The sequence below is a fragment of the Onychomys torridus genome, chromosome 22 (genome assembly GCF_903995425.1).
Source record: "Onychomys torridus chromosome 22, mOncTor1.1, whole genome shotgun sequence".
Taxonomy (NCBI): domain Eukaryota; kingdom Metazoa; phylum Chordata; class Mammalia; order Rodentia; family Cricetidae; genus Onychomys; species Onychomys torridus.
In genome coordinates, this window is record NC_050464.1 from 23,501,280 (window position 1) to 23,529,075 (window position 27,796).

Genomic DNA, 27,796 nt, shown 5'->3' on the forward strand with positions numbered 1-27,796 from the left:
AGACTGAGTTCCAGGAAAAGCTCAAAGCTACACAGAGAAACTCTTGTCTTGAAAACGAAAACAAATCTCCCCAAAAACCTCCTCCCCTCAAGAAAAAAGGCGGGGTTGGGGATTTAGTTCATTGATAAAGCACTTGCCTAGCAAGCGCAAGGCCCTGGGTTCAGTCCTCAGCTCTAGGGTAAAAAAAAAAAAGGATGGTGATGTATGTCTGCACATCCAGTTTCTTTGGAGGAGAGAGGAGGTGCATCAGAGCCCAGGCATTCAAGACTATCCTGGCAAGGTAGCGAGAGACTCTGAAAAATGCAGAATTCAAGGCATTTAAGGTGTTTGTTTGTTTGTTTGTTTTTCGAGACAGGGTTTCTCTGTGTAGTTTTGGTGCCTGTTCTGGATCTCGATTTGTAGTCCAGGCTGGCCTGGAACTCACAGAGATCTGCCTGCCTCTGCCTCCTGAGTGCTGGGATTAAAGGTGTGTGCCACCACTGCCAGGCTGGTTTTTTTTTTTTTTTTTTAAACTTAAGGATTTTTTTTTTTCTTTCCAGAGCTGAGGACTGAACCCAGGGCCTTGCGCTTGCTAGGCAAGTGCTCTACCACTGAGCTAAATCCCCAACCCCTTAACTTTTAAGGATTTACAGTATGAGCCAGATGTGGTGACACACACCTGGAAGCCCAAGAACTTGGGAGGTGGAGGCACAAGGATCAGGAGTTCAAGGCCTGTCTTGGTTACACAGTGAGTTTGAAGGTAGGCTGGGATATGAGATTGTCTCAAAAAGTCAAAACAAAAATAATTCATGAGATTGACAAACTCAACATAATAACATACTTACCAGTAATTGCCCCATTCGATCATTGTCCCTGGCTGAAAGGGAATTTAGAGTTTGGTTAGTGGTATGAAAATGTATAGAATAGGACCAAACCTGTGATCATCTGCAGTGTTCCTATGCCATCACTGTAGCATCTTACGGGATCATATGAGAAAACAACCCATACACACTCTAACAGTAAGTCACCCACAGGTGGTGAGGAAACCATTGTCAGGCCATCCTCTGATACACTGTAGGACCTCTCTCCACCTCCCCAGCACAGAGGAGATCCTTAGATCACAGAGATGGACACTTTGTAATGCTGCTGCCACTGGAGGCTGGCAAGGGCGAAGGATGTGTATACAAAGAAGATGGTTAATGGATGTAATTAGCCATGTTTCCTATTGTATGTACAATCAATAAAAATGGGGCTATATCTAGGTCATTTTTTTTAGTACACACAAGGGACACATTAAGAAAGTTGTAAAAAAAAAAAAAAAAGCATTCCCACTTTTTATTCAGTTGTTTTTGTTGTTTTTTTTGAGATAAGATTTCTCTATGTAGCCATGGCTAGCCTGGAACTTGCTATATAGACCAGGGTGGCTTTGAACTCAGAGACTTGCCTGCCACCAGGCCTGGCTCACTCTCCTTCTCACACAGACAGTGCTGTATAATTTGTGCAACATTCAGTGTTTATTAGGCACTCTTGGTTCAGCAAGTGTAGTTTCTGTACATTGTGCCTGGTTCTGCACTCAGGGTGTTTCCTCAAACAAAATGTTATTGGGAGGGAATGTAACGTGGTTCAGTTGACAGAGTGTTTGCCTGGCTTGTACAGAGCTCTGGTTTGTTTTTTTTTGTTTGTTTTTTTTGTTTTTTTTTTTCTTTTCTTTTTTTTTTTTTTGAGACAGGGTTTCCCTGTGTAGTATTGGTGCCTGTTCTGGATCTCGATTTGTAGACCAGGCTGGCCTTGAACTCACAGAGATCCACCTGCCTCTGCCTCCCAAGCGCTGGGATTAAAGGTGTATGCCAACGCCGCCGGCCAGAGCTCTGGGTTTGGTCCTCAGCACTGTATACACCAGATGTGGTGGTGCACACCTGTGATCCCAGTGCTCGGGAGTTCAGGGCTAACCCTGGCTACATCCCAAGTTTGAAGCCAGCCTCAAAAAAATTACTTGGAAAAAAAAAATCAAGTAACAAACATTACACATAATGCCATAAATACAAAAGAACTTAGGAGAAAAAGGATGAGAAAGAGAGAGGAAAAAAGTTTAAAAACAAAAACAAGAAACAAAACAAACAAAAAACCAAAAAAAACCCAAAAAACTAGATTGGGAGAAAACAAGTCTAATCAAAATATAAGGCAGATGTGGTGCTGGATGTCTATAATCCCAGCACTCAAGAGACTACCTACCACAGGAGCTCAAGTTCAAGGCCAGCCTGGGCTAAACAGCCAAGGTCAGCCCCTGTTTCCAATCACTGCCATCACCCTTGAAAAACACATGTAATACGCTAAACACACGTAACAAAACGCTCACTTCTGTTTTACTGTCTGCATCAGAGACACTGCCTATATAAGCTACTTACTCGGAGTTGGTAGGACCTGAGTTCGTATATATTGGGTCCTGATCTCGGCACTGGCTCATTCCAGAAACTGAACTCCAACAGCAGCTGATTCTTCCTGGAGAGAAGCATGTCACTTCTGGCTTTACGGAAATTTACAAATTCCTTTGGGTGAAAAAAAATATGCTCATGAAATCTTCGGATACTTACATATATAAATATCCTTTAGTAACAACTCAGTTCCACAGGATACAGTTATAAGTAAGACCATCTTAGTTTTTATCTACTGCACTAAAATAATGAATACAGCATTCTTTTTCATTTCCTAATGTATCCAGAATTTTTTTTTGTTTTTTTTTTTCAAGAATTTACTTTATTTCATGTGTATGAATGTTTGTTTGCGTGAATATATGTACACCATGCATATCCCTGGCACCCATGGAGGTCAGAAGAGGGTATCAGATCCCCTAGAACTGGAGTTACAGATGGTTGTGAGCCACCATGTGGGTGTTGGAATCAAACCTCAGTCTTCCACAAGAGCAGCAAGCCCTCTAAACTATTGAGCTGGAGTTTGATCCACAGCAGCACATAGACCAGGGACAGTGGCACACACTTATGATACTGGAGTTTGGGAAGGCAGGAGAATCAGGAACTTAAGGCCATCCCTGGGTACATAAAGAGTTTGAGGCTGGCCTGACCTATATGAGACCTTCTCAAACAAACAAAACAAAAATTCAAAAAGAAAACAAACTATGTATGTGGCTGACAGTTTCTGATTGTAATCTAGGCCTGTGTCTACCATGCAGTTTGGCCAGTGTTAGGGTCTTATCTTGTCAATTTCAGTACTCATGGAGGAACTGTGATTTTGATAGTATTAAACCTGGTAATTTCATGCTTACATACAAATTTAAGAGCTGATATGATGAAATTTCTACTATGAAAACTAAATGGTTTACTAACAACAGCTGATAACTGTGTCTTCATGAAGTTCTGTGAATACACCCTGTATCATTAGACTACTCAAGCATATCTATTATCTATAAATAAATTTTTTTCCAAAATTGTTACCTGGTTTTCTTTGAGTTTATTCATGACCTCCGTGAGGGCTGGATAGCCTCCTTCATACCTCCAGAGGTGGACTGAAATGCATTTTAAAGGACAGCACACGTTTAGTCTCAAGGCACTCTTACCTAGACAATATAGATGCATGCCACATGAACACAGTACACACTGTAGTGTGCCTGGTATCCACCATGTGAACACAGTACAATATTGTAGTGTGCCTCATATCCAACACATGGTACTGTATCTTATATCCATCTCATGAACACTGTATAACATTGTAGTGTACCTTGTATCCACCTGGTGAACATAGTACAACATTGAGGTGCATTTTATATACACCACATGAACATAGTACAACACGGTAGTATACCTTGTAACTACCATATGAACATGTTACAACATTGTAGTGTGCCTTGTATCTACCCTTGGGTCATATTACAAAGTTTCCATAACAGATTTGAACATTAAAAAAACCAAGTAGTTTTTACAGCGAGTTACTGAAGAAACCACTTGATCCATGAAACCTGATGGGCTGAAAAGGACTGTTAAAACAAGCATTATATTACAAAATAATTTGAATGACTGCAAAGTAGCACAAAGAAATTTATCCCAAAGACTTCTGCTTCTTACCGGCTTGATCCTGCTCGCCATACCACGTGTTCCATGTTCCCACCAAGGTACAAGGGTACTGCTTGCCTTCATGAATCTTTGGTAACACTTCTTGACTTAAAGAGACAAAACAGCAGAGCCGCTTAAACAGGGGAGAGATTTCCCCGTGGACAGCATCAACTGGATACAACCACTTACCATGTGGTCTAGCAACTGACCCCACAGCGTTATGTGTTTTATTTTATTTCAGATTTATTTATTTTATGGGTCTGAGTGTTTTGTCTGCATGTATGTCTGTGTACCATGTGTGTGCCTGAGGCCCAGAGAGGCTAGAAGAGAGCATCGGATCCCCTGGAACTAGAGGCACAGATGGTTGTAAGCCACCGTGTGGGTGCTGGGAGTCAAACCTGAGTCTTCTGCTAGAGTAACCAGGCCTCTAAACCACTGAGCCATCTCTCCAGCCCCCACGGCCGATTTGTAAGATGATGTCCAGAACCGAAGTGTTAGCCAAATTCTGTTGTCTGTCAGCACCCACTTATCAACAGCTTAGGCTTTAACTCCAGGGTATTTACAAGAGTTACAAGCAACTCCTGGAATGTGATAAAGGTGTTTACAAAGGACCAAAGGTCCCAGAGTCCAGGGGCTATGGCTTCTATTATTTGCTACTTCAGGAGAAAGAAGAAAAAACGCTATTTAGGGATGTGACGTTTACGAAAGTTAAGTTCTGCTGGTTCCCATAAAGAAAGAAAGATGGGAACTGGATACAAGATCATGGAAGAAATCAGAAGTGGGGGGGGGGAAGCCTCAAGACAGGGGTGAAGGATGGGCAGCTAGCTCAGCGGAGCAAGGCAGTGGGAGCAGGCCTCAGAACAAAGACAACCACCAGACAGAGTGGATGAAGCAAGCCGGCCTCCGTAGCCCCCAAGGCCACCAGCGTGGTGTAACAATGTAGAAGAGTCAAAATCAAGCATACACTCAAGCAACAATTGGTGCCACTCAATTCAGCCAGCTACAGGGATCTCAGAAGCATCACAGTGAAGACGCCAGCCAGTCCAGGACCGCCAAGAGCAGGTTGGGTGCCTGAGCCCCCACAAGTCATGGCTTTTCATGGGTGTTCTATCCAAGCTTAACTCCACAGAAACCTTCCTGTGGTATAGACAGGGTCTCATGTAGCTGATAAGGACCTTACACTTGGGACTGATGTTTTTTTTCTAGGTACTTGCATTATAGGCATATGCCACCATGCCTGGCTATACAGAAAACTAATAGTAGACCCTGCCTCAAAAAACTGAAAGAAAAAGAAATGTTACTGGTTCCATTTATCTGCTGACAACAGACCATAATAGTAGGCTGGTGACAAGTACTACATGTTGTTTGTTTAGTCGTTTTTTTTTTTTTTTTTTTTTTTGAGACAGGGTTTCTCTGGGTGGCTTTGTCTATCCTGGATCTCGCTCTGTAGCCCAGGCTGGTCTCAAACTCACAGAGATCCACCTGCCTCTGCCTCCCAAGTGCTGGGATTAAAGGCGTGCGCCACCACTGCCTACTTTTTTTTTTTTTTTTTTTTTTTTTGGACACAGGATTTGCTGCGTAGCCCTGGCCAGCCTGGAACTTGCTATGCAAATTCTACAGGCTTCAAACTTGCATCGACCTCCTGCCTCTGCCCCCTACCCTCCAGTGGACCTATGTCTGATTAGAGTTACATGCATCTAAATTTTGTTGTTGCTTTTGAGATAAGGTCTTGTTACTACATATTTGTGGCTGGCTTTGAACTCACAATCCTGCCTCAGATTCTGGAAGTCTGGAATCATAGGCGTGCACAGCCAAGGATAGCTCATGTCTACTACTACTACTACTACTACTACTACTACTACTACTACTACTTCTTCTCCTCCTCCTCCTCCTCCTTCTTTTGGTTTTTCGAGACAGGGTTTCTCTGTGTAGTTTTGCACCTTTCCTGGAACTTACTTGGTAGCCCAGGCTGGACTCGAACTCACCTGGCTCTGCCTCCCGAGTGCTGGGATTAAAGGCGTGCGCCACTACTGCCCAGCGCCATGTCTACTTCTTGAGAGGTGACATTTACTTCTTTGTGTACATTGATTTTCTTCACTTAAAATATGTCTTTAAATGTGCCTGACAGATAACCCAGGACTGTTCAGAAATAATGCAGATCTGGGGTGGGGGTGGGGGTGAGGGTATAAGTTCAGGATGAATTTCCTTCTGTGCCCTGATGTGAGCAGGAAGTAAACCAACTGTGCAGTGGAGCTACTGCAGAGGAGTGACAGTATGGACAATCAGGGTGGGGCCCAGAAAGGTCCGGGGGAGGGGCAGGGAGAGGGGGTGACAGTGGGCCCTAGGCTTCTCATCTACACAGACCCACAGATGGAATCAGTCAGTTCTTTGTGTGTGTGGGGGGGCCAGACTTGCTCTTACAAGCCCAGGCCTTATCTAAGCGGAGGCTGGGAGACAGGTGGTACTTGTACTGAGAACTGGGTGGGTTTGGGCGGAGTCTCTTGACAGGGGCCCCTAAGGGCCTGACAGCAGTTAGGTTATGGGATCAGGTGCTGCTGGGAGTTTTAAAGAAAAGGGAAACACAGACAACAAAAAAATAAACCAGGATGAGGGAAGAAAACAGAACTCAGGCAGATCAACCGGACAGACTCTGGGGTAACGGGTTGCTAAGGGACATGTCGCCCCAGTCAGGAGGGCAGCCAGAAGAGAAGGCAACTTGGGAACAGGGCTTGGTAGGCCGAGAGGGAGAGGGAGGAGGAAAGTAGGGGGAGACCAGTGACAAGGCAGGTGAAGAATGCCAGTGACGGATCTCCCAGAATCCAAGAAAGGGTTAAACAGGACATGGCGGGGACAGAAGGAGAGGAGGTGATTTGGGGTGTTGAGTTTGAAGTGAGTGTAAGCTGTCCAGACACATATAAGACACATCGCCAGGAATCTAAGACAGGCTAGAAAGATGACCCAGGGAAGCATGAACACAGATAAAATGATCATTTTTTGAGGGAAAAACCAAGAGATAAACATGTTTGGTTTTGGTTATATTTATTACTGAAAGGTTTATTATTATTATTATTATTATGATGATGATGATTATGAGACAGGGTTTTTCTACATATCCTTGGGTACCCTGGTACTCTCTCTGTAGACCAAGCTTGCCTCAAACGAAAGAGATCCGCCTGTCTCTGTTTCCTAAGTGCTGGGACTAAAGCCATGTATTGTGCCACCACTTGTGGCCAATATTTATTTTTATTTTATGTGTATAGGTAGGTAGTTTTGCCTGCATGTGTGTTGTGCACCATGTGCATGCAGTGACTGTGGAGGTCACAAGAGGGCGCTATATCCCTTGGAACTGGTGGTGTAAAGGAGAATGGACCTCAGAGGTTCATATATTTGAATGCTTGGTCCCCAGTTGGTGAAACTCTGAGAAGGATTAGGAGGTGTGGCCTTGTTGGAGGAGGTGTGTCATGGGGTAGCGGGCAGACTTTGAGGTCCGTGCCATTCCCAGTTAGCCCTCTCTCTTTGCCTCATGTTTGTGGATCAGGATGTAAGCTAAGGGCCACTGCTCTACCAGCTACCTCCTGCCTGCCTGCCTGCCTGCCTGCCATGCTCCCAACCATGATGGCCACAGACTCACCCTCTGCAATGGTAAGCTCCCAATAAAATGTTTCTTCTGTAAGTTGCCTTGGTCACGGCATCACAGCCCAGCAACAGAAGAGTAACTAACTTATGAGTCATCATGTGAGTGCCGGGAACTGAACCCAGGTCCCTCTGCAAGAGCAACAGTTGCTCTTAACCACTGAGCCATCCTTCCCGATCCTTTATTTTTAGTTTATTGGAAAAAAAAAAAAAGCCAGATAGGGTGTCACTACGTAGCACTAGTTGGCCTGGAACTCACTATTGTAGACCAACCTGGCCTTGAATTCACAGAGCTCCACCTCCCTTGGGCTCCTGAGTGCTGGCATTAAAGGCATGCACCACCACAGCTAGCTGATTTTTCAAAGTTTTAGGAAGAGTTTCACATTGCAGCCCAAGCTGCCCTCCAGCCTGGAACTCACTACGTAGTCAAGAATGACTTTGAACTACTAATCTTTGTGTCTTCACCTTCCAAGTGCTCGCAAGACAGACCTAGACACCCCAGTTCCTCACACGGGACTTCTTAGGGAAAAACAATGGAGGTCGTATTTGGAATTGCTCACACTCCAAGCTGTCCAGAGAGGGGAGTTTTTCACCCACAGGCAGCCAGGAGGGCCTGAACAGACTCAAGGCCAGAGTCACAGATGGATGGGAGGGTCTTCCTGGGTCCTGATGAGGGAGCTGTGTGAGTGCTTAGGACCAAGACACCGCTGGCAGTCCCTCCTGGAACTCAGGCCAACCTCTGGACATTCAGCTTTAGGGAGATCAAAGATCTCTCCTCTGCTATGGAGTGTTAGCTGAACCAGCACATATGAAAATCATTACACGCACTCCCCACCCACCCCAGGGAAATGACAGCTTGGGATACACACCAAATTTTGTTGTATGCGTCTAGGCATTCCGGCTTCACGTTGTGAACTGAAACAGAAAGAAAATGCAAGGATGAGCTTCTGAACAATGGATGGAGGGACGGACAGAGCCGCGCATGCACACGAGGCCAGCCGAGCCACTACTCACACTGTAACTTGTACAGACTGCTCGTCTCCTTCTTGGCCAGGAGGTTGGAGTGCGCGTCTTTTCTGGGATCTACCTTTCTGACAAATAAGGACTTGAGCCAGCTGTCTTCCCGCGCTCTGGGACTTGAGGATGTCACTGTCCTAGGGAAGAGTGAAAAGAGCCTCCTGAATGTACTCACAAGTGTGAAGACCTTAGTGTTCTTAAGTTGTCACACTTCCGGAAGCATGCCGTTTCCCATACTCCCCACCCCTGGGGTGGGGGTGGCAAGATGTGCAAATATATGAAACCTATTATTAGGAAAAAAATTGAAAAATGAAACTCACTTTATACACAATTAAAAAACTGATTAGAAAATAGTTCTGGGGTCTCTGGCTCAGCAGGTAGATGTGCCAGCCACAGGTCTGGCCTGGTGACCTGAGTTCAATTCTACCAAGTGGCAGCAGAACACCTGTAATCACAGCACCTTGGAGGTAGAGGCAGGGGGATCAGGAGTGTGAGGCTAGCCTTGGTGTCTATCACGTTCAAGGTTGGATTTGGGCTACAAGATCTCAAGCTGGGCAGTAGTGGCGAACACTTTTAATCCCAGCACCGGAGAGGCAGAGGCAGGTGGATCTCTGTGAGTTCAAGGCCAGCCTGGGCTACAGAGTGAGTTCCAGGAAAGGCTCCAAAGCTACACAGAGAAACTCTGTCTTGAAAAACTATAAAAAAAAAAAAGAGACCACATCTCAAAAACCAAAAGAAATTTAAAAGTTTTAAAATGTGGCAATTGATGGAGGTGGTGGTGGCACACACCTTTAGTCACAGTGCTTGGGGGGGCAGTGGCACTCAGGAGGCAGAGGCAGGCATATGTCTGTGAGTTTGAGGCCAGCCTGGTCTATAGAGAGAGGGCAGTCAGAACTCTACAGAGAAATCCTGACTTGAAAAACAGAAAGAGAGAGTGAGTGAGAGAGAGAGAGAGAGAGCGAGCGAGTGCCAGACAGACAGACAGACAGCTAGAGGATGGAAGGGGGAGAGGGGAGGGGAAGGAGAGGGGAGAAGAGTGGATAATGGATGTCACACTCAAGTCCTTGTAGAGGACTTTACTAACTGAGCCAACTCCACAGCCAATTAAACATACCTATGTGTGTGTACACACACACACACACACACACATACACACACACATACACACACACACACATACACACACACACACACACACACACACACACACACACTTTTTATAATCTAAAGCAAGATTTCCCAACCCTTCCATTTTCATGTATGCCTGTGGCCTGGAGCTGAGGCTCATGTGGGAATTGTTCCTGACTGCTCTTCCCTGCCCTCCCCCCCCCACAGGTTTCTCTGTGTAGCTTTGGAGCCTGTCCTGGATCTCACTCTGTAGTCCAGGCTGGCCTCGAACTCACAGAGATCCGCCTGGCTCTGCCTCCCGAGTGCTGGGATGAAAGGAGTGGGCCACACTGCCACGCCCTCCCACCCTGCCCTTTCCCCTTTTTCAATGAGGCAGGGTCACTCAGGCAAACCTAGAGCTTGATACATGACTAGTCTAGCTAGCCAGCTTGCTTTGAGGACCCAGACTCAGCCTCTGAAGCTTGACTTACAGGTGGGGAGCCCCCAGCCCCCCGCTTTGTAAAAGGGTGACCCGAGGCTTTCAATTACATTCTTTAGCCACAGATCCAGTTCCCCATAATTTATTTAACTTTGAGACTGGCTATCATTCTGCAGCCCAGGCTAACAGGAAACTCAGGGCAATCCTCCTGTCTCCTGTGTGAGCAAGGGCAGCTGTGCAGAGTTTAGAAGAACAAACCTGGGGTAGAGAGATGGCTCAGCGGTTAAGAGCACTGACTGCTCTTCCAGAGAGAGGTCCTGAGTTCAATTCCCAGCACCCACATGGTGGCTCACAGCTTCCTGTAATGGGATCTGGTGCCCTCTTCTGGCCTGAAGGTGTACATGCAGGCAGAATACTGGAATACTGTATACATAATAAATAAAACATCTTTAAAAAAGAATATTTTTTTAAAAAGCATAAAAAAACAAATCTGGGAGTCAATTCTCTCAGTTCACGGTGTGAGCAAGGTTTTTATTTTATTTATTTATTTTTAGCCATCTTTCTGTCCATTTTTTCTTTCAAGAAAGGGGCTCAGATAAGCCAGGTTGGCCCTTAACCTGTTGTATTTTCAATTTTTAAAAACTGATTATACTGTGTCTGTAGGTGTGTGTGTGCCACAGCAAGCATGAGGAGGCCAGAGCGACGGGAGTCATTCCTCCCCTGTCTGATACCCTGCATCCTCCTGGCTAACTGGCCCCCAAACGTCTCCTGTCTCCACCTCCCACCTCAATACAGGTGCGCTGGATTACAGATGTGTAACGCTGCAGTTGCCTTTTTTTTTGGGGGGGGGGGGAGATTTATTATTAATCTATACGGTATTCTGCCTGCGAACCAGAAGAGGGCGCCAGATCTCATTACGGATGGTTGTGAGCAACCACACGGTTGCTGGGAATTGAACTCAGGACCTCTGGAAGAGCAGCCAATGCTCTCTGAGCCATCTCTCCAGTCCCTGCAGCTGGCTTTTAAAGGTGAGTTTTGGGGACTGAACTCAGGTCATCAGGACTGTGTAGCAAGCACTTCTACCCACAGAGCCATTTTGCTGGTCCCCATTTTTGTGTATTTTTAAGTGCAAAAATGTATATGCTTCTAGGTCACACACTTAAAGTTCTAAGAATAGCATCTGATATACAGAAAGGGCTTAAAAAATTGCTTCTGGGGTCTGGAGAGACCGCTCCACAGTTTAGAGAACGTATGTACTGCTGCTCTTGCAGAGGACCTGAGTTCAATTCCCAGCATTCACATTAGGCAGCTCTCAACCCTCTGTAACTCCAGGGGGTCCCATAGCTCTGACCTCTGTAGGCACTGCACTCACATGTACACACACGTACACACACACACACAAACTAAAAATGGTGAACAACAAAATCTTAACAATCTCAACCCGCCAAAGACTAAGGCAGGGAGATGGTGAGCTTGAGGCCAGCCTGGGCTACGTAGAGATTCTTTTCCTTTGACATCATACAGTGTTTGTTTCTGTCATCAATCCATTCTTTGACTATTAAAAAAAAAAAACAACTTATTTTGAAGACTCTGTAAATGAATCAAACCACATTTTATTGCAATAAAAATGTAACATGCTAATTTATTTTTTAAAAAAGAAAGTCTTGTTATACATCTTTGGCTGACCTGGACCTCCCTATATATCCAGGCTGGCTTCAAATTTGTGGCAATCCCCCTGCTTCGGTCTTCTGAATACAGCTGTGTACCCCTTCACCCAGCTTGGTTTTCATTGTTATTTGGGACAGGGTCTCTCTATGTTGCTCTGGGTGTGGCCTGGAACTTGCTATGCAGACCAAGCTGCCCTCAAATTCTCAGACATCCACCTGCCTCTGCCTCTTGAGGGCTAGGATTAAAGGTGTTTGCCACCATGTCTGGCTTTCATTTAAATGTTTTAAATATATATTAAATTTTTTTTAGGAGTTGGACAAGAGATGGTTCAGCAGGAAAGAGCACCGGCTGCCCTTCCAGAGGACTAGCATCCAATTTCTAGCACCTACAGGCCAGCTTACAACTATCTGTAACTCCTCCCCTGAAGCTTTCCTTCTTTTGGCCTTCATGGGTACCAGGCATGCACGTGGTACACAGACACGCAGGCAAAGCAACTTTTTTCCCCCCCAAGACAGGGTTTCTCTGTGTAGTTTTGGTACCTGTCCTGGATCTCGCTCTGTAGACCAGGCTAGCCTCGAACTCACAGAGATCCGCCTGCCTCTACCTCCCGAGAGCTGGGATTAAAGGCGTGCGCCACCACCGCCAGCTAGGCAGTCTGGTTTCTTTTAAGTAAAGGCTGTGAAAATAGCTACTGGTACTGAGCAGGCCTGTCTGGACTTCAGCAGTGGCATAAGTACGAATCATGGGTTCTGTGCTCGAGGGAGGATGGATGGTCATTAAGCCAGCTGTGGGTGCCAGAGGTCCCACCCAAGAGTGCTTTCATCGAGTATCCGACATAAGGATGAGCGCAGGGCAGAGGGCTCAGGGAGAAACTAAAAGCAGAAAGATTTAGGGATACGGGTGAAACAGCCCATTCAGAGCAGAAAGAAGCACCAGCAAAAGGAGGTGGAGGCGGAATACTGCAAACTTTCCAGAGGAGAATTTTTCAAAATTCTTTCTTAAGGACTGCCTCTGTGAGTTCAAGACCAGCCTGGTCTACAAAGAGAGTTTCAGGACAGTCAGGGCTGTTACACAGAGAAACCCTGTCTCCAAAAAATCAAAAAGAAAAAAAAAAAAGATTAAAAAATATTTTCTGTGTATAAATTTTTGCCTATATATATGTCTGTGTACCATGTGTGTTCCTTGTGCCTGAAAGGGTTCAAAAGAGGGCCTAAGATCCCAGGAGCTGGAGTTAGAGATGGTTGTGAGCACCATGTGGGTGCTGGGGACCAATCCTGGGTCCTCTGCAAGAGCAGCAAGTGGTTTTCACCGCTGAGCCGTCTCTCCAGTCCGTTCTCTTCACCAGCATGGCTCCTGGTAAAGTTGTTCAATGCTTTGGTGCAGCCATGCTCAACCTGTGGGTCTCGACCCCCGTGGGGGGGGGGCGCGAACAACTCTTTGACAGGGGGCGCCTAAGACCATCGGAAAACTCAGACATTTATGATTCATCACAGTGGCAAAATTACAGTTATGAAGTAGCAGCGGAAATAATTGTATGGTTGGGGGTCACCACAACATGAGGAACTGTATTCAAGGGTCGCAGCATCAAGAAGGCTGAGGACCGTTGCTTTAGTGGATGGCCCACAACCACGTGCATACAGGAAGCAGTAACTGGAGAACAGAAAAGGTGACATGAGGTTGGGAGGAGGACGTGACAGCAGGGCCTGGGAAGAGTGGGAAGGGTGGACACTATCCAAACACTCTGTATACAGTGTGAGATTCCCAGCAACCACATGGCAGCTCACAACTGTCTGTAACTCTAGTTCCAGGGGACCCAACACCATCTTCTGACCTCTAAGGGCACCAGGCACACACATGGTACACAGACATACATGCAGACAAAACATCCATATACATAAAAGTGAATTTCAAAAAGTTAAAATTGTGGGGTTTTTTTTGTTGTTGTTTAAATAAGTTGTAACAGATTCGTATTAAAAATTATGACCTATTAAGAAAAGAGTATCTTATCTAGTGCCTAGTTGAGGCTGAGCCAGGAAAACTGTCTCAAGTATAAAACCAGCCTGGTCTACACAGTGAGGTCCACATCAAACCAGCCTACTAGTTAGTAGAGACTCTTGTCTCAACCACCACCACCACCACTACCACCACAAAAGAACAATGAAAATGTTAAAAAAAAAAAATATATTGCACTACGAATTTCACCTAAGACCAAAGCAATTACTATGAACTTATTTTCTCCCCCATCATCAATATTTATTTGGCACTTAGGAGTGTATTTGGTTTTCTATTCTTAGATTGAGTCTCACGTAGCCCAGATTGACCCGAAATTCACTATTGATTTTTCTGTCTCTGCCTCCTAAGTGCTTAGATTACAGGCATGTGCCGCCATGTCCAACTCTAATTGTTTTTAATGTGTCCTTCAGAAATGCACACAAGCTTGCATACACACACATGACTATTTAATTTTTATTGCATCTAATACTTTATATATGCGAATCTAATAAGGAATTATTTGCAGGCTAAATGTGGAGTGGAAAAACTCAGTGACACATTTTTCTTTTTCCTTAGGGCTCAAGGGTATTGAAAGCTAATAAACACACATTTCTTTCCACGGACTGGTTGATGTCATTCGCCTATGGCATCTCATTACAGCGTCAAAACAACTAGCAAGGTTATGTCTTACAAAAGACTGGCTCAGAGAGACAAATAATGAGCTAAGGACAAACGACATTCAAAATGTTTTCACTAATCGAGGACGTCTCCCAGATAGACGTCTCTGCTGCTGACCTTCGGTGTGAGCCTGGCTTTGAGTGTCCAATTTTGAAATATTTTTTTTTGGTGTCAGGTATCAGCTGACTAAAGCTGATATGATAATGCTTAGTCCTGGACACAGGCTGTGTGATACATGGTCCAGGCTATCTCATTGTATAAGCCAAATTTGGAAAGAGCTATGCCAAGAGCTGCCGGAGTGGTAAGATCCAGGCAAGGCCTGGGGTCTTACTGACAACCACAGACAGACAGACAGACAGACAGACAGACAGACACACACACACACACACACACACGTTGGAGGGTAGTCGTGCCCCCCCCCCCCCCCCCCCGCCGCCATCAAACACTATGAATAAACTTTGTGCACTAGGCTCTGTTGCTACCAAGTTCAACCAGATGCCCATCCAATCTCCTGGGGAAAACTGCCAGAATAAGCACAACAGATACCAGAGCGGCCACACAGTGCCAGAACTCAAGGGAATGAATCATCAGCTTGGAATCAGAGGCGGCATGAAGGGGACTCCAGTAGAGCTACCGCAGCTCGGGCCTGGAGGCCAAGCAGGACAGATGGACAAGGCAGGTGATAATTCCAGTCGGAGAGAACTACATGTCCAAGGACAAAGAGTCATGGAAATGGACGGCAGACTTCTGGGACAGCAAAGAGCTCCGTAAGGCACGAGAGCAGAGAGTGGAAAGGAAGAGCGGCCGTAATAGAGACCAACGCGGGCAGGGTGGCTAGGTTTCTGCCCATTACACCTGGACACGGTATGGTGTGAGGCTAGCAGGTTTTCAAAACAAGCATGAAAAGCAGCCTGGAAGCAGCTGAGGGCAGGGAGCGCAGTTCCTGGACTCTACCCAGCAGAACCTTTTCCCCAAGAAGTATTCACTAAATACTCAGTGGGTGGGACAAAGGACAGCCCACTGCTTAGGCTGTGGATAGAGAGATGAAGGGAAAGAATGTTTTCAAAAGAAACCTCTGGGGCTGGGGGTGTAGCTTAATGCAGAGTGCTCACTTAGTGAGGTCCTGGGGTCCATTCCCAGCGCTAGAGAAAAAAAAAAATCCTGCCAAAATCCTGTGAATCTCAGCACTTGGGAGGGGCAGAGTCAGAGATGGGCAGATCTCTGTCTGAGTTTGAGGCTGGTCTGATCCATGTTATCAAGATCCTGGCCTGCCAGGGCTAGACTGTGAAATCCTGCCTCAAAGCAAAACAAAACCTTCCCACAAAAACAAACCCCAAAGACCCTGACGTGGAAAGGGTCCTACCAGGTAAGAGGGCAGCACTAGCCCTTCGTCAGAGCAAATGAAGAAAGGAAATACATTTAAGGTTCAGGCCTGGGCAGCAGCACAATGGGCCTGACTCAAGTATTCACTCACGGCACATGTGTTGGGCCAGTGTGGAAGAATGCACCCCACTGAACCTCCACTAGCCCTGACCTCCCCGAGCTGAGTCTGCAGTGAGAGCTGGGAAACATGATCACAACCAGTGTGACTGAGCTCTGGGATGGAGGCAGAGGTGGGGGGGGGGGGGGGGCAGGGTCTCAGTTGGCCTGGAGATGGGGCACCTGAAGAAGTACCCGGTGAGCTAAAGATGCAGAGGAGGAGATGACATTTGCCAGGTGGATAGCGATGGGAGAAAGCACATTCTCAGAGCTGGTAATGGCCAAGGCCAAGAGAAAATATTGCAGTGAGGAAGGATAGGCAGGGGCAAAGGAGAAGGCAGATCTATTTTAAGAAGTCTCATATTAAAGCAATACTCCCCTAAACCTAACTCTCGCTCTGCTATGGAGACCCAATTCCCCGTTTTTTGTTGTTGTTTTGTTTTTGTTTTTGTGCCAGAGCTGAGGACCGAACCCAGGGCCTTGTGCTTGCTAGGCAAGCGCTCTACCACTGAGCCAAATCTCCAAACCCTCAATTCCCGTTTTTTTTCACTTAGAAAAACTTCAAACACAGATAAGTTGAAATAAGAGAACTTATGCACTCCATGTGGATCAAAAAATTCATGTGGTTATTTTTTAAAATGTTTTCTTTTTAACTTTTATAGATTTGAAAATTGTATAGACTTAATACAAGCTTAATACTTCAGCATATGCCAGGCTTGGAGGCACACACCTTTAATCCCAGCAGTCAGGAGGCAGGGGCAGGTGGATCTCTTGTGAGTTCGAGGCCAGCCTGGGCTATAGAGTGAGTTCCAGGAAAGGTGCCAAAGCTACACAGAGAAACCCTGTCTTGAAAAACCAAAAACCAAAGCCAAAACAAACAAACAAACAAACCAAACCAAACAAACAAACAAAAAGGAACATAAAATCTACACCCATTCTCTATTAAATGTTTCCACTGTCTTTCCAATGGCTTTTATTACTTTTCTTAGGAGGGGTGTTAGGGAAGGATGGGAGGGATTAGGATCCAGTCAAGGTTTACATAAGAGATCTTTTTTGTGTGTGTGTGGAGGGGGAGGCAGGAGGTGGTGAGACAGGGTCTCATCATGTGGTCCAGCCTGGCTTCCAACTCACAATCCTCTTTCTTCACTTTCCTAAGTACTGACTGTAGCCAGGTTTTTTTTTAAAGATTTATTTTTATTTTTAATTGTGTGTATATGTATGGGAGAGGGGAGCATGGGCATGAGAGTGCAGGTTCCTAAAGGGGTCAGGGTCCCCTGAAGCTAGAGTTACAGGTGCTTATGAATGGCTTGATGTGGGTGACAGGATCTGAACTCAGGTCCTCTGCAATAGTACATGCTCTTAACCACTGAGCCATCTCTCCAGTCACTACAGCCTGCCTACTGGGGTTTTTTTTTTTATAATGGGAAAAATGTCCTTTAGAATTTTTTATCTGTCCCCTTCAATGACGGGATCAAGTTCACATTCTTCATAGGACAAGTGTTGCTGCTGGTTAAGGGTAAAGGGAAGAGAGAAGGTGGAGCCTAGACATTTGGAAGCAGAAACGACAGATCTGACAGCCAATGAGAAGGCAGGGAGGGAGGGAGCACAGGCTTGGGGAAGGCCTGGTTTCTGGCCTGGACAATTCCATTACTGGGAGGAACGTGAATTAAATCCTGGTATCTTAAATCCTTGCCAGAGCTTCCGGGCATTAGTGCAATTGTTCTAGTAAACAGCTGAGAATTCTGGGCCTAATACAAACCAAAGCTAAAGACGATGAACTAGAGAGTACACAAGCCTGGGATTCCCACAAAGACCAGATTCCTTTCTGAGACGCATGGTGCAAGGTCACCCCAATACTCCTGTAGGCAAATCTGTTTTGTTTTTTTTCCAAATGTCATCTTACTTAACCTGTTAGCCAGTATGAGGCACAGCTGAGCAGTCCAATAAATATCCTCCCTAACAGCTGTCACACAATGATGGCGCTGGCTGCTCTTTCCCTGCCTGCCTTACTGGCTCAATCTCCTCTACTCAATCAGTCTGTAAAGGTGGGCACATACTAGGGCTTGCCTCTCGGCTTCTCCAGTAGCCAGAGTCTTTTTAAAACACTCCCATTATCATGGCAGCTTAAAAACAAACCAACCAGGGGCTGGAGAGATGGCTCAGCGGTTAGGAGCACCTGCTGTTCTTCCAGAGGTCCTGAGTTCAATTCCCAGCAACCACATAGTGGCTCACAAACATTAAAGAGCCCACGCCTTTAATCCCAGCACTCGGAAGGCAGAGCCAGGAGAATCTCTGGTCTACAAAGCGAGGAGTTCCAGGACAGGCTCCAAAGCTACACAGAGAAACCCTGTCTCGAAAAACAAACAAGCAAAAAGCAACCATCTAAGGTGGGATCTGATTTCTCTTCTGGCATAAAGTTGTAATGCAGTAGAGCAGTCATATACATAAAATGAATAAATAAATAAATAAATCATCAATAAATCAATCTTGGGGGGGGGGACCTCAGTAAAAACACAAACAGCATAATGAAACCCAGGTATCTATCAACATTCCTAGATCCTGACAATTCTCACCAGCTGCTTGGAGCCCAGACACTTGGTTTCTCCATTTGAACAGCCTGCATCTCAAACTTTACAAGGTTCTAAACTGCCCTGGACCCTGGATCCTTCCTCCTTCTCTGAATTGCTCCTAGAAAGGACTGGCAGAAAGGGAGAGGGGAGGGTGAGTGCGTCTCTAAGGAAGCACAGGGCATTTGGCTCCAGCAGGAAGTAGGGGTTCCTGGTAGGCCCTAATCTCTAATTTACCAGCTTTACAACTTTACATTAGGTCTTGAATGAACGCCTTGGGTTTCAGCTGAATGCCTTGGGTTTCAGCTGCCTGAAACCTGTTTTCCAAGGAACAAAATACACACTTCAGAGGCTCGGATTGCTTGTTTAGTAGCCACGGGTGTCTAAGTTGTTTGCCCATTCTACTTGGAAACACGTTACACGTGACTTAAATAATTTGCATCTACAAGTTGCATCTGTCCAGAAAAGGCAACGGGCCTGACACACTGAGTTCACACTTTCCCTAGTCTCTGTGAGGCTCCGTCTTCTGAAATGCACACCCCATACTTAAGATTGCTACTAAATTAAACAAGCCATATTATATAACGCTCACACAGGGCTGGGGAGACGTGGCTCAGTGAAGACCACTTGTTCCTTTCCCAGAGGACCAGAGTTCCATTCTCAGTACCTATGTGGTGGCTCACAACCACCTCTGTAACTAAAGTTACAGAGGATTGGATGCTTTCTTCTAACCCCTGTAGGCACCAGACATGAGCATTGTGCAATATACATTTGCAGGTAAAAATCCACACACACACACACACACACACACACACACACACACACACACACACGGAATCTTAAAGAAGAAAAAGTTTCAGGGCAGGTGAGATAACTTAAATGGCACTAGCTGCTAAGTCTGAGGAACCAAGTTCAATTTCCCAGACCCACATGGTGGAAGAAAACCAATTACACACTCGTGTGGGCAAGCGCGCACTGGATAAATCTACTAATTTTTAAAAAGGCAACATTTCAATTAGCGAAGGCTGGGCTTTGTAGTGCACACCTGTAATTGCAGCACGGGTCTGCTGAAAGTTCAGGCCGGCCAGAGATACATGTATCAAGACCTTGTCTCAAAAAGTAGCCAGGGTCTGGAGCCATGGCTCAGCAGTGAAGAGCACTTGCTGCTCTGGTAGAGGACCCAGATTGAACTCCCAGCCCCCCCATGGCGGCTCACAACCCTCTCTAACTCCACAGTTCTGGGGAATCCAAACCTTCTTCTGGCTGCCACTGGCACCCGGGCACATACGTGGTACACATACGCGCTACACATACGCGCAGGCAAACACTTACACACATAAAATAAAAACAAACCCTAAAAACCATTTAAAAAAATAATCATACAAGGGAAGGAAGGGAAAACCAATCCATCGGTACATTAGGATGGCCTTTGGCTATTTTGTTCAAATGTCAAGGAGACAGATTAACTGCACACGGAATCCACTGAGGTTAGGCAAAGGGGGAAAAAAAAAGTTTGAACGTGAACTCCGCCATCTACGACCGCTGGCCACTGTCGATGACTTTCCCGATCCACTCCGCTTTCCAATTTAAGTCCAAAGACTTGCTCCCGAGTCGGGACCTCGGTGCAGAGCTTCCCGGGGAGGGTGAAGGGGGTTGGGGTGGGGTGGAGGGGACCTGCCATCCTTCCACTTCTGCACAACCCAGGGGCGACTGCGGAGAGCGCAGTGCACGGAGGCTGCGGGGCAGACGTGGCCCGCGATCCCGAGCTGGAGCCCGAGCCCGGGGCGGCGCCGACAGGACCGTGACCTTGAGCCCCACAGGGGGCCCCGGAAGGCGCTGCAGCCACGCCAGCCCTTCGGCCGTCCCCCTCCCCCTCCCCCGGTGACCCACAGTCCGCCCCGGGGGACCCTGCACCCTTCGCCCCATAGCGGCCCCTCCCCGGCCGGGCCCCGGAAAGGGCGGCGCTGCTCACCGGAGCCCGGGCAGGAAGCTGCCAGGGGCGGCTGGCCGCAACAGGCCTCCTCGCGCGAGCAGCACTCGTGCCGCCATCTTGCTCCGGAGCCTGAAGCTCCCTAGCGCCGGGGTGCGGCTGACGGCGCCGCCGCTGCCGCCGCCGCCGCGACCCCTCCCCCGGCCAGGCCGCTCAGGCTAGGGCGGGGCAGGGCGCTAGGCCGCTGTAGTGTAGGGGCGCGGCCGCCAGGGGGAGCAGCGCACGGCGGCGGCGGCGGCGGCGGTGCGTGGTGCTGCCGCCAGGGGGCGCGCCAACCAGCGGCTGAAGACAGCTACAGGGGAACTCGGAGCCCAGAAGGGGACAAGCGAAAGGAACCTGGCCAGCGCTGGAGTGGACACGGGGAGAGCCACAAAATAGGAGTAGGTTTGTGGATAGGAGAATCCGGACAGTATGGGAGGGGCCCACTCTTTACAAATTACTTTTGAAGATTTTAATCATGTGTGGGAGCCCGATTTTGGGTTCCTCGTGGCTTTACCCAGCAGGTCCCCATAGAGGATGATTGGACCACCGGCCTGAGTGCAGGTGTCTGAGATGGTCTGCACTTGGCTGTGCTGGGGGAGGAGGTCTTTTGCTCCACCCGTTGGCGTCTCTATAAATACTCTGAGGCAGAGACAGTGTGGGCCTGTTGGGAAAGGTTCCAGGTCCTCTCGAGGCTATCCTTTTTTTTTTTTTTAAATTTTTTTTTATCTTAGCACTATAAATCCTTCTAATATTTGCTGCTGATCACACTCAAGAAAACTCTGGGGAGTTGTGGGGTTGGTGGATAAACACCCCACAGAATGGCGCCATGAACAGGGACTAAAGAAAAAAAAGGGGAAAGAAAAAAATGGGGGACTAAAGACCAAACACACACCATACACACACCAACCACACACCACACACACACCACACACCAACCACACACCAACCACACACCACACACCATACACACACATACACCACACACCAAACACACAACAAAAACAACAACAAAAAAAACCAGGGACTAAAGACAAATAGGACTAAAGAAAAAGGAAAATAGTTTTATTAGAGTTTTTTGGAGAAAGTGTGAGTCAGCCCTGCCAGTGGAAATATGCATGCCAGTGTTATGGAATATATATATTATTGAGGGGCAGGGATTTTATCCTTGAGAGAAAAGGAAAACTGATTGGAAGGATGTCCAATGCTGAAGCGCAAAATTCTCTTCTGTCAAAATTTTCTATCTTCTATCCCGTTCTCAATTTCTATCTGTAAATAAGTATAAGGTATAGCAGAGTAATAGTGTAGGAAAAACTTAGAAGTGTAAGACTGTGTAGAAAAAAAAAAGGCAACTAGACAGAAAAACTCCAATTTTCTAACTTTGGGGGGCTATGAACACAAACTGGGGGAAAAAATCTTTCTTTGGGCTTTACTGGTAGTATAAAAGCTCTTTGAGCTTACGGGGAAGAAAAAGTTTCCTATGGAAGCTTTTGACCTGGGGACAGTTGAAATGCTAAATCCAAGTGGCAAGAGAAAGTGATTTCTCCCAGAGGCAAAAATGCGGGTGTAAAAAGCCAAGAAGTTTAAAGCTGGGAAGCTTTGGGAAAAGTTGGTCTTTCTCTTCTGGAGGAAAAAAAAAAATATCTTTTTCTTAAACTAAAAAGCTTTTCTTTGAAAGATTTGGGGGAAAAATCTCTCTAAAAAGCCTTAATCTTTCTCAAAATCTGTTAAACTAGAGCCTTTAACTTTCTCAAAAGGACAAATTAGAATCGCCTGAAGATGTTAGTATGAGAACCACCTGTGATTAGTTCTAAGGGAAAACAACAGACTTAAGACAGCAAAACCCCTCTAAGTTCTCTTTCAAGCTTTAAAAATCTTCCCTGCAATGCAGGAGGCAGGGACAAGTTCCTGAAAACCTCTACTAAGTTCTGTCTCTTCAAGCTAGTAAAAGACAGCGGGTCAAAGTCCCCTGAAGGAAACACTTGGGAAGAGTAAGGATGAAGAGCTACAGAGAGCCCCCAAAGGCAGGAAACCGTACCTGAAAAAAAAGCAAAAAAGCCAAGCTTTTCAGTTACAGCCGAGCTCAGGCATCAAGGGTTTTGTTAGAGCATTTCAGAACGCAAAGGTGCTCCTGATCGTCCTTAATGCAAAGATCCCCTGAAGTGATACACACTCTGGTAGCTTGTTATCCACGAGATGGAAAGCATTTCGGGGATACTAGGGTTCCTGCAGCTGTAAACTTCCTGGAGCGCACAGCTGAGGCAGGAAGGTGCAGGACCCAGGGGAAGATTGTTAATGAACAAACACAGCTAAAGCGGCAGGGACGGCACAGTTGTCCGCTTGCCTCCAAGTCCCGGGTTGGTAGGAAAGCTTTTCTCAGATTTCTTTTTGCAGCTGTGGACCTATCAGAGAAAAGACCTTTCTGGGAAAGCAGTAAAGCTGCACTGTGTCTGAAGCAGTTGTGTTGCTGAGTCAGAACGCTGTCTGGGGAAAGAGCCCAGCCAGGGCAGAGCAGAACTATCCAGGAGTAAAGCTTTCTTCTCTGTCAGGGAAAGCATCTCTTTGAGAAAAGCTTTGTTTCAACGGACTCCCATGAGATGAGGGAGTGTAACCCTAAGGGGTGATTGCCTCCAGCCTAAGCTCTGTCCTTGAGCAAGGACAAACAAACACAACCCACTATGGTACTGGGCCCGGTGAAGGCCTGATGAGGCAAAACACCGGTCCTAATGGGAGTTTAGAAATGGCAAAAACCTCTCTTGTTAGTTTTTCAGTCTGTACACAAACCACACAGACCCCCAAAACAGAAACGGACTGAAGCCCCTACCTTCAGAAGCAGAAAAGCTGTCACTGTGGCCTTGGGAAATGTTTCTGGGGTAGAGGGGATAAATTGAGACCAAACTGGGAACTGTCTGGGAGAAAGACTCTGAAGAAACAGAGAAGGGACATAATCCTCCTCAGAAAAATGCATGACATGAAAAAGCTGCTAGAATTTCAGGCCGATTCAGGGGAGAAAAAAGCCCCTACCTGCAAAGGCAGCTAGCAGAGGTACAGAGCAGCAGACAGATCCCTGAAGCTCTGCATCTGGGGGGAAAGGAACAAGCAAAATGAGAATAAAATCAGTGGGAGAAAATCTCTCTGAAGGAGCTATGGAAAAGCTCTGTTGTAAAAGTTTGTTTTTCACTGACTGGCTAAGGCAAACACAAGCCCCGAGAAATGTTGCTATCAGGAATTGCCCACCTCAGTGGGCACTAAGGAGGCAGGTGCAGTTCTGATTGGGAGCCAGTGTCAAATGAAGGAGAGACACCTGTTGAAGCCAGCTCAGATCAGAAATCTTCTGATGTCCCATAATTGAAAACTGAAACGCTTGGTTCAAATCTCTTGTTGCAAAAGCAAAAAACTTTGTTCAAACCTCCCGGGCAAAAATTTGTAAGCAAGTCTGGTAAAAGAGAACCCGTTGACTCTCAGACCCAAAAAGAAGGTATGGGAAATGGAATCCATAAACTAGCTCTTAACAGTGAGCTGATGAAGAGAAATGCATTCTGGGAAATGTAGTTTTTCAGCTAAAATGAAGATACTGTCAAAAACTTTTCAGCTCAGAATGAAGTTTCTTCTCAAAGCAATGCTTAGAAAGTTTAATCTTACCTCTTGAGAACTCAGATCAGAAAAAAGCTACCCATAAGAGCAAACAAGCCACTTTAAAATCCTTAAAACAAGGGAAAGCAGTTTATACACTGAACGTTGTCTTAGATATGAAGTAATTTAGTGAAACTTAAAGTTTTTTACCTCTTGAACAAACAGCCTGCAATGAGTGATTCCTTTGCAAATCCAATAAGGGAGACAAGGAAACAGGCATTCAAAAAGAAATAACTGCTTTATAGACTGGGAAAAAAAACTCCAGAAAATCTGTCTTACAAAATAGTTGCTTCACCTGAAAGTTCCTTATAAGAAATCAATGCTAAATATCCCAGCGCTAATAATATCAGGAGTTAAAGCTAATGAAGTGAAAATACTAAATCCTGAAAATGCTTTTTCTCAAAGTAAGCTAATGAAAGATAAATTTCATGAAAGAACATCTATTCTTGACTCCTTTAAATAGTAACAGTCTTGGTGAAAATATTGGAACTAACAACAATTAAGTCAAAATGTTTCAACAAATTCAAGATGTTATTCACAAAAGAAAGCTGCCATGCTTTGTGGGCCATATTAGAGCTCACTCCAATTTTCCTGGTCTTTTAGCTGAGGGTAATGCAATGACTGATAAGTTAACAAAGATAGTAGCATTATCCCAAGTGGGAATGACTCAACAGTCACATGCTCTTCATCATCAAAATAGCAATTCAGTCTTACCAAAGAAGCAGCTCGTCAAATGATGTGGGGTATGTCCAAAATATTTTTCTGTCTCACTTAGGGGTAAACCCTCGAGGTCTTCTTCCTAATCATCTATGACAAATGGATGTTATGCATATTGCAGAATTTGGCAAATTAAAATATGTACATGTGACCATTGACACATTATTCAGGATTTTTTTTTTTTCCCAAGACAGGGTTTCTCTGTGTAGCTTTGCACCTTTCCTGGAACTCACTTGGTAACCCAGGCTGGCCTTGAACTCACAAAGATCCGCCTGCCTCTGCCTCCCAAGTGCTGGGATTAAAGGTGTGCGCCACTGTAGTTAGAGTTTTCCTGCCTGGCCCAGTCAGGACAAATCTCTCTTACCCGCCAGTCCCACAATTGCTCAGACCCAACCAAGAAAGCACACAGAGACTTACATTGTTTAGAAACTGTATGGCCGTGGCAGGCTTCTTGTTATCTACTTCTTCTATCTTAAATTAACCCATTTCTGTTAGTCTATACTTTGCCACATGGCTTGTGGCTTACCAGTGTCTTTACATGTTGCTTCTCATAGCGGCGGCTGGCGGTCTCTCCTCAGCCTTCTACTTCCCAGAATTCTCTTCTCTCTTGTCCCGCCTATTCTTCCTGCCTGGCCACTGGTCAATCAGAACTTTATTTACACAGAGCGATATCCACAGCACTTCCCCTTTTCTTTTTTTTAAGGAAGGTTTTAACTTTTACATAGTGCAATTATATACAACAAAACAATTATCAAGCAAGAATTATAGTTACATTATTAAAGAAGATATACTATCTTATATTGGTGAGTCTAAGGTTTTATATCTAACTTATCTTGTATCATAACTGAGCAAAATTATAACTATCTAGTCTTCAACCACATCAAAGACCTCAGAAGGATATAATATTACCTGAGAACCAGGAGAAGGATGTAAGCATTTTTCAGGAGCCTTATAAGAGTAGACAGAGACAGCTGGCAGCCTGGACAGTCACCTAATGTTCCCTTGTAGAGTTGGGGCATTTGTCTTCAGCCCATAGGGCTAGAGTCTCTTGGTCACTTCTCTCAGTGTCCTGTAGAATGTCTGGCAGTTTTCTCTGTGAAGCAGGAACCTGAAGGACCATTTTGTCAAGCAAAGTTTAGTGGTCACCTTTCTATGGGTCCTGCATGTCCAGTTGATCAAGCAGTCCAAGCAAGAACAGTTTCTTGTCCAAATGGCTATTTTTGCCAAGGTGAAGATAAATTCCATATGAAGTGTCTTCAATGCCTATCCTCCTCTCTGAAGTAAAACGGTGCTGCCAGGAGCAGACATGTCTCACTGTCCAGAAAGTCTAAATTTTAAAAATATTTTAAATGCCATATTCTGTAGGTCTTTGAAGTATTTGAAGATTACCTATCTATCTGAAATATGTCTATGCATATCTAGAAGACTTAACTAACATGGCTATGAGTATGATTATCATAGATGACTAATTATTAATCTATTTTTAATTATCTGTTACAATTTAAAATGAGCTATATAAACATAATACATTAAACATGAGTAGAAATATATACACAATATAACAAAATTAACTTTAAGTTTGTATCAATAGACTAAAATCTATACCAATGTAAAATATTTTAAATGAGTTGTTGCTCTTTAGAAGTAAGTCCCTTAATCTACCCTTTCATCCTATTATATCTGTATCATATCCCCTTTTCTTCTTTAGAAAGAGATCACATTTATAATCAACCTGCTTTAAATAAAAATATTGGTTTTTTTCTGTCCCACACCAGAGGGCTCTTCTGATTTGGGACACAAAAATCTCAACCTTTTCTTTTAGCAATATATCTGGGTTTAGAGAAGGAGTGAGCCAATTCCATCTCCAAAGCCAGCTGGGAATTTGGGCGTAGTTTCTCTTACTACTTCCTGCTGGAGGGGGGCGCTGTATCTTATGGGGACACAAAGAAAATTTTAGGATTATGGAGTAGTCCATTAGGGTGAACCTATGAGCCAGTTGCCTTGAAACCATTCTGGATGTCGGATCATCTGGGCCATGGTGTCATTGGAGACCTTTCAGGTGGTCTTGGCTGATCAAACCTGATGTATCTTAATCTGGAACAAATCCATAGCCTCTGGCTTTCTGTGGAAACAGAAGCAGAGACTCCTTTCCAAAGCAACATATCCTTATATCCAAATTTCAAAGTCAAGGTACCTTTAAAATTTGCATTTTTGTTTAACTCAACAGCTTTTATGATCAAATCTTTTTCTGCAGTTAAAAATCCCAAAGACAACATAAACCAGATTCTCTGTGTAATATCCATCTTTGTAAGACTGAAGCGCCGCTGTGGCTGCTGGCTCCGCCCACCTCAGCTTCCCAACATGGCGGTGGTACAGTTTACCGCCAGCTCTGGGTCTGGAGCCATGTGTACCATCAACTGTCAGAAGCAGTTCTATCAAAGCAGTGCATAGCCCAGAAACTTTTTTTCTTTTTTTAAACTAGCAAAGGCTAAATCCACCACGCAGCAGAGTAAAGTGCTGCTTGTAGACTCCTCATTCCCGCCATACTGTAGGTCAGACGCACACGCCAGGAACCCGCCAGGAACCCGCCATAGTAGCTCAAACCGGGCAGGCTGCCGCTAACTTGAGAGAGACAATTAGGAAGCTGTTTTTAGCTCCATTTTAGAATCTTTTTTTTCAAGTTTTAGGTGGAAATTCTTGCCAACACGTTGGACGCCATTTGTAGTTGGAGTTTTTCTGCCTGGCCCAGTCAGGACAAATCTCTCTTACCCGCCAGTCCCACAGTCGCTCAGACCCAACCAAGAAAGCACACAGAGACTTACATTGTTTACAAACTGTATGGCTGTGGCAGGCT

At 45.5% G+C, this 27,796-nt stretch overlaps 1 protein-coding gene across 1 annotated transcript in view; it reads right to left on the bottom strand.

Moving 5' to 3' along the window:
- The window catches only part of Nipsnap2 (nipsnap homolog 2), a 32,128-nt gene extending 11,336 nt beyond the window's left edge, over positions 1 to 20,792 (bottom strand). The window contains exons 1-7 of the mRNA XM_036172016.1: positions 20,596 to 20,792; positions 8,691 to 8,830; positions 8,546 to 8,591; positions 4,056 to 4,150; positions 3,429 to 3,499; positions 2,385 to 2,525; positions 825 to 856 (exon numbers count right to left, since the gene is read on the bottom strand). Coding sequence (XP_036027909.1) covers positions 825 to 856; positions 2,385 to 2,525; positions 3,429 to 3,499; positions 4,056 to 4,150; positions 8,546 to 8,591; positions 8,691 to 8,830; positions 20,596 to 20,672 — 602 coding nt within the window. The 5' untranslated portion in view covers positions 20,673 to 20,792. The remainder of the gene's footprint in view (positions 1 to 824; positions 857 to 2,384; positions 2,526 to 3,428; positions 3,500 to 4,055; positions 4,151 to 8,545; positions 8,592 to 8,690; positions 8,831 to 20,595) is intronic.
- Positions 20,793 to 27,796: the final 7,004 nt, after the last annotated feature.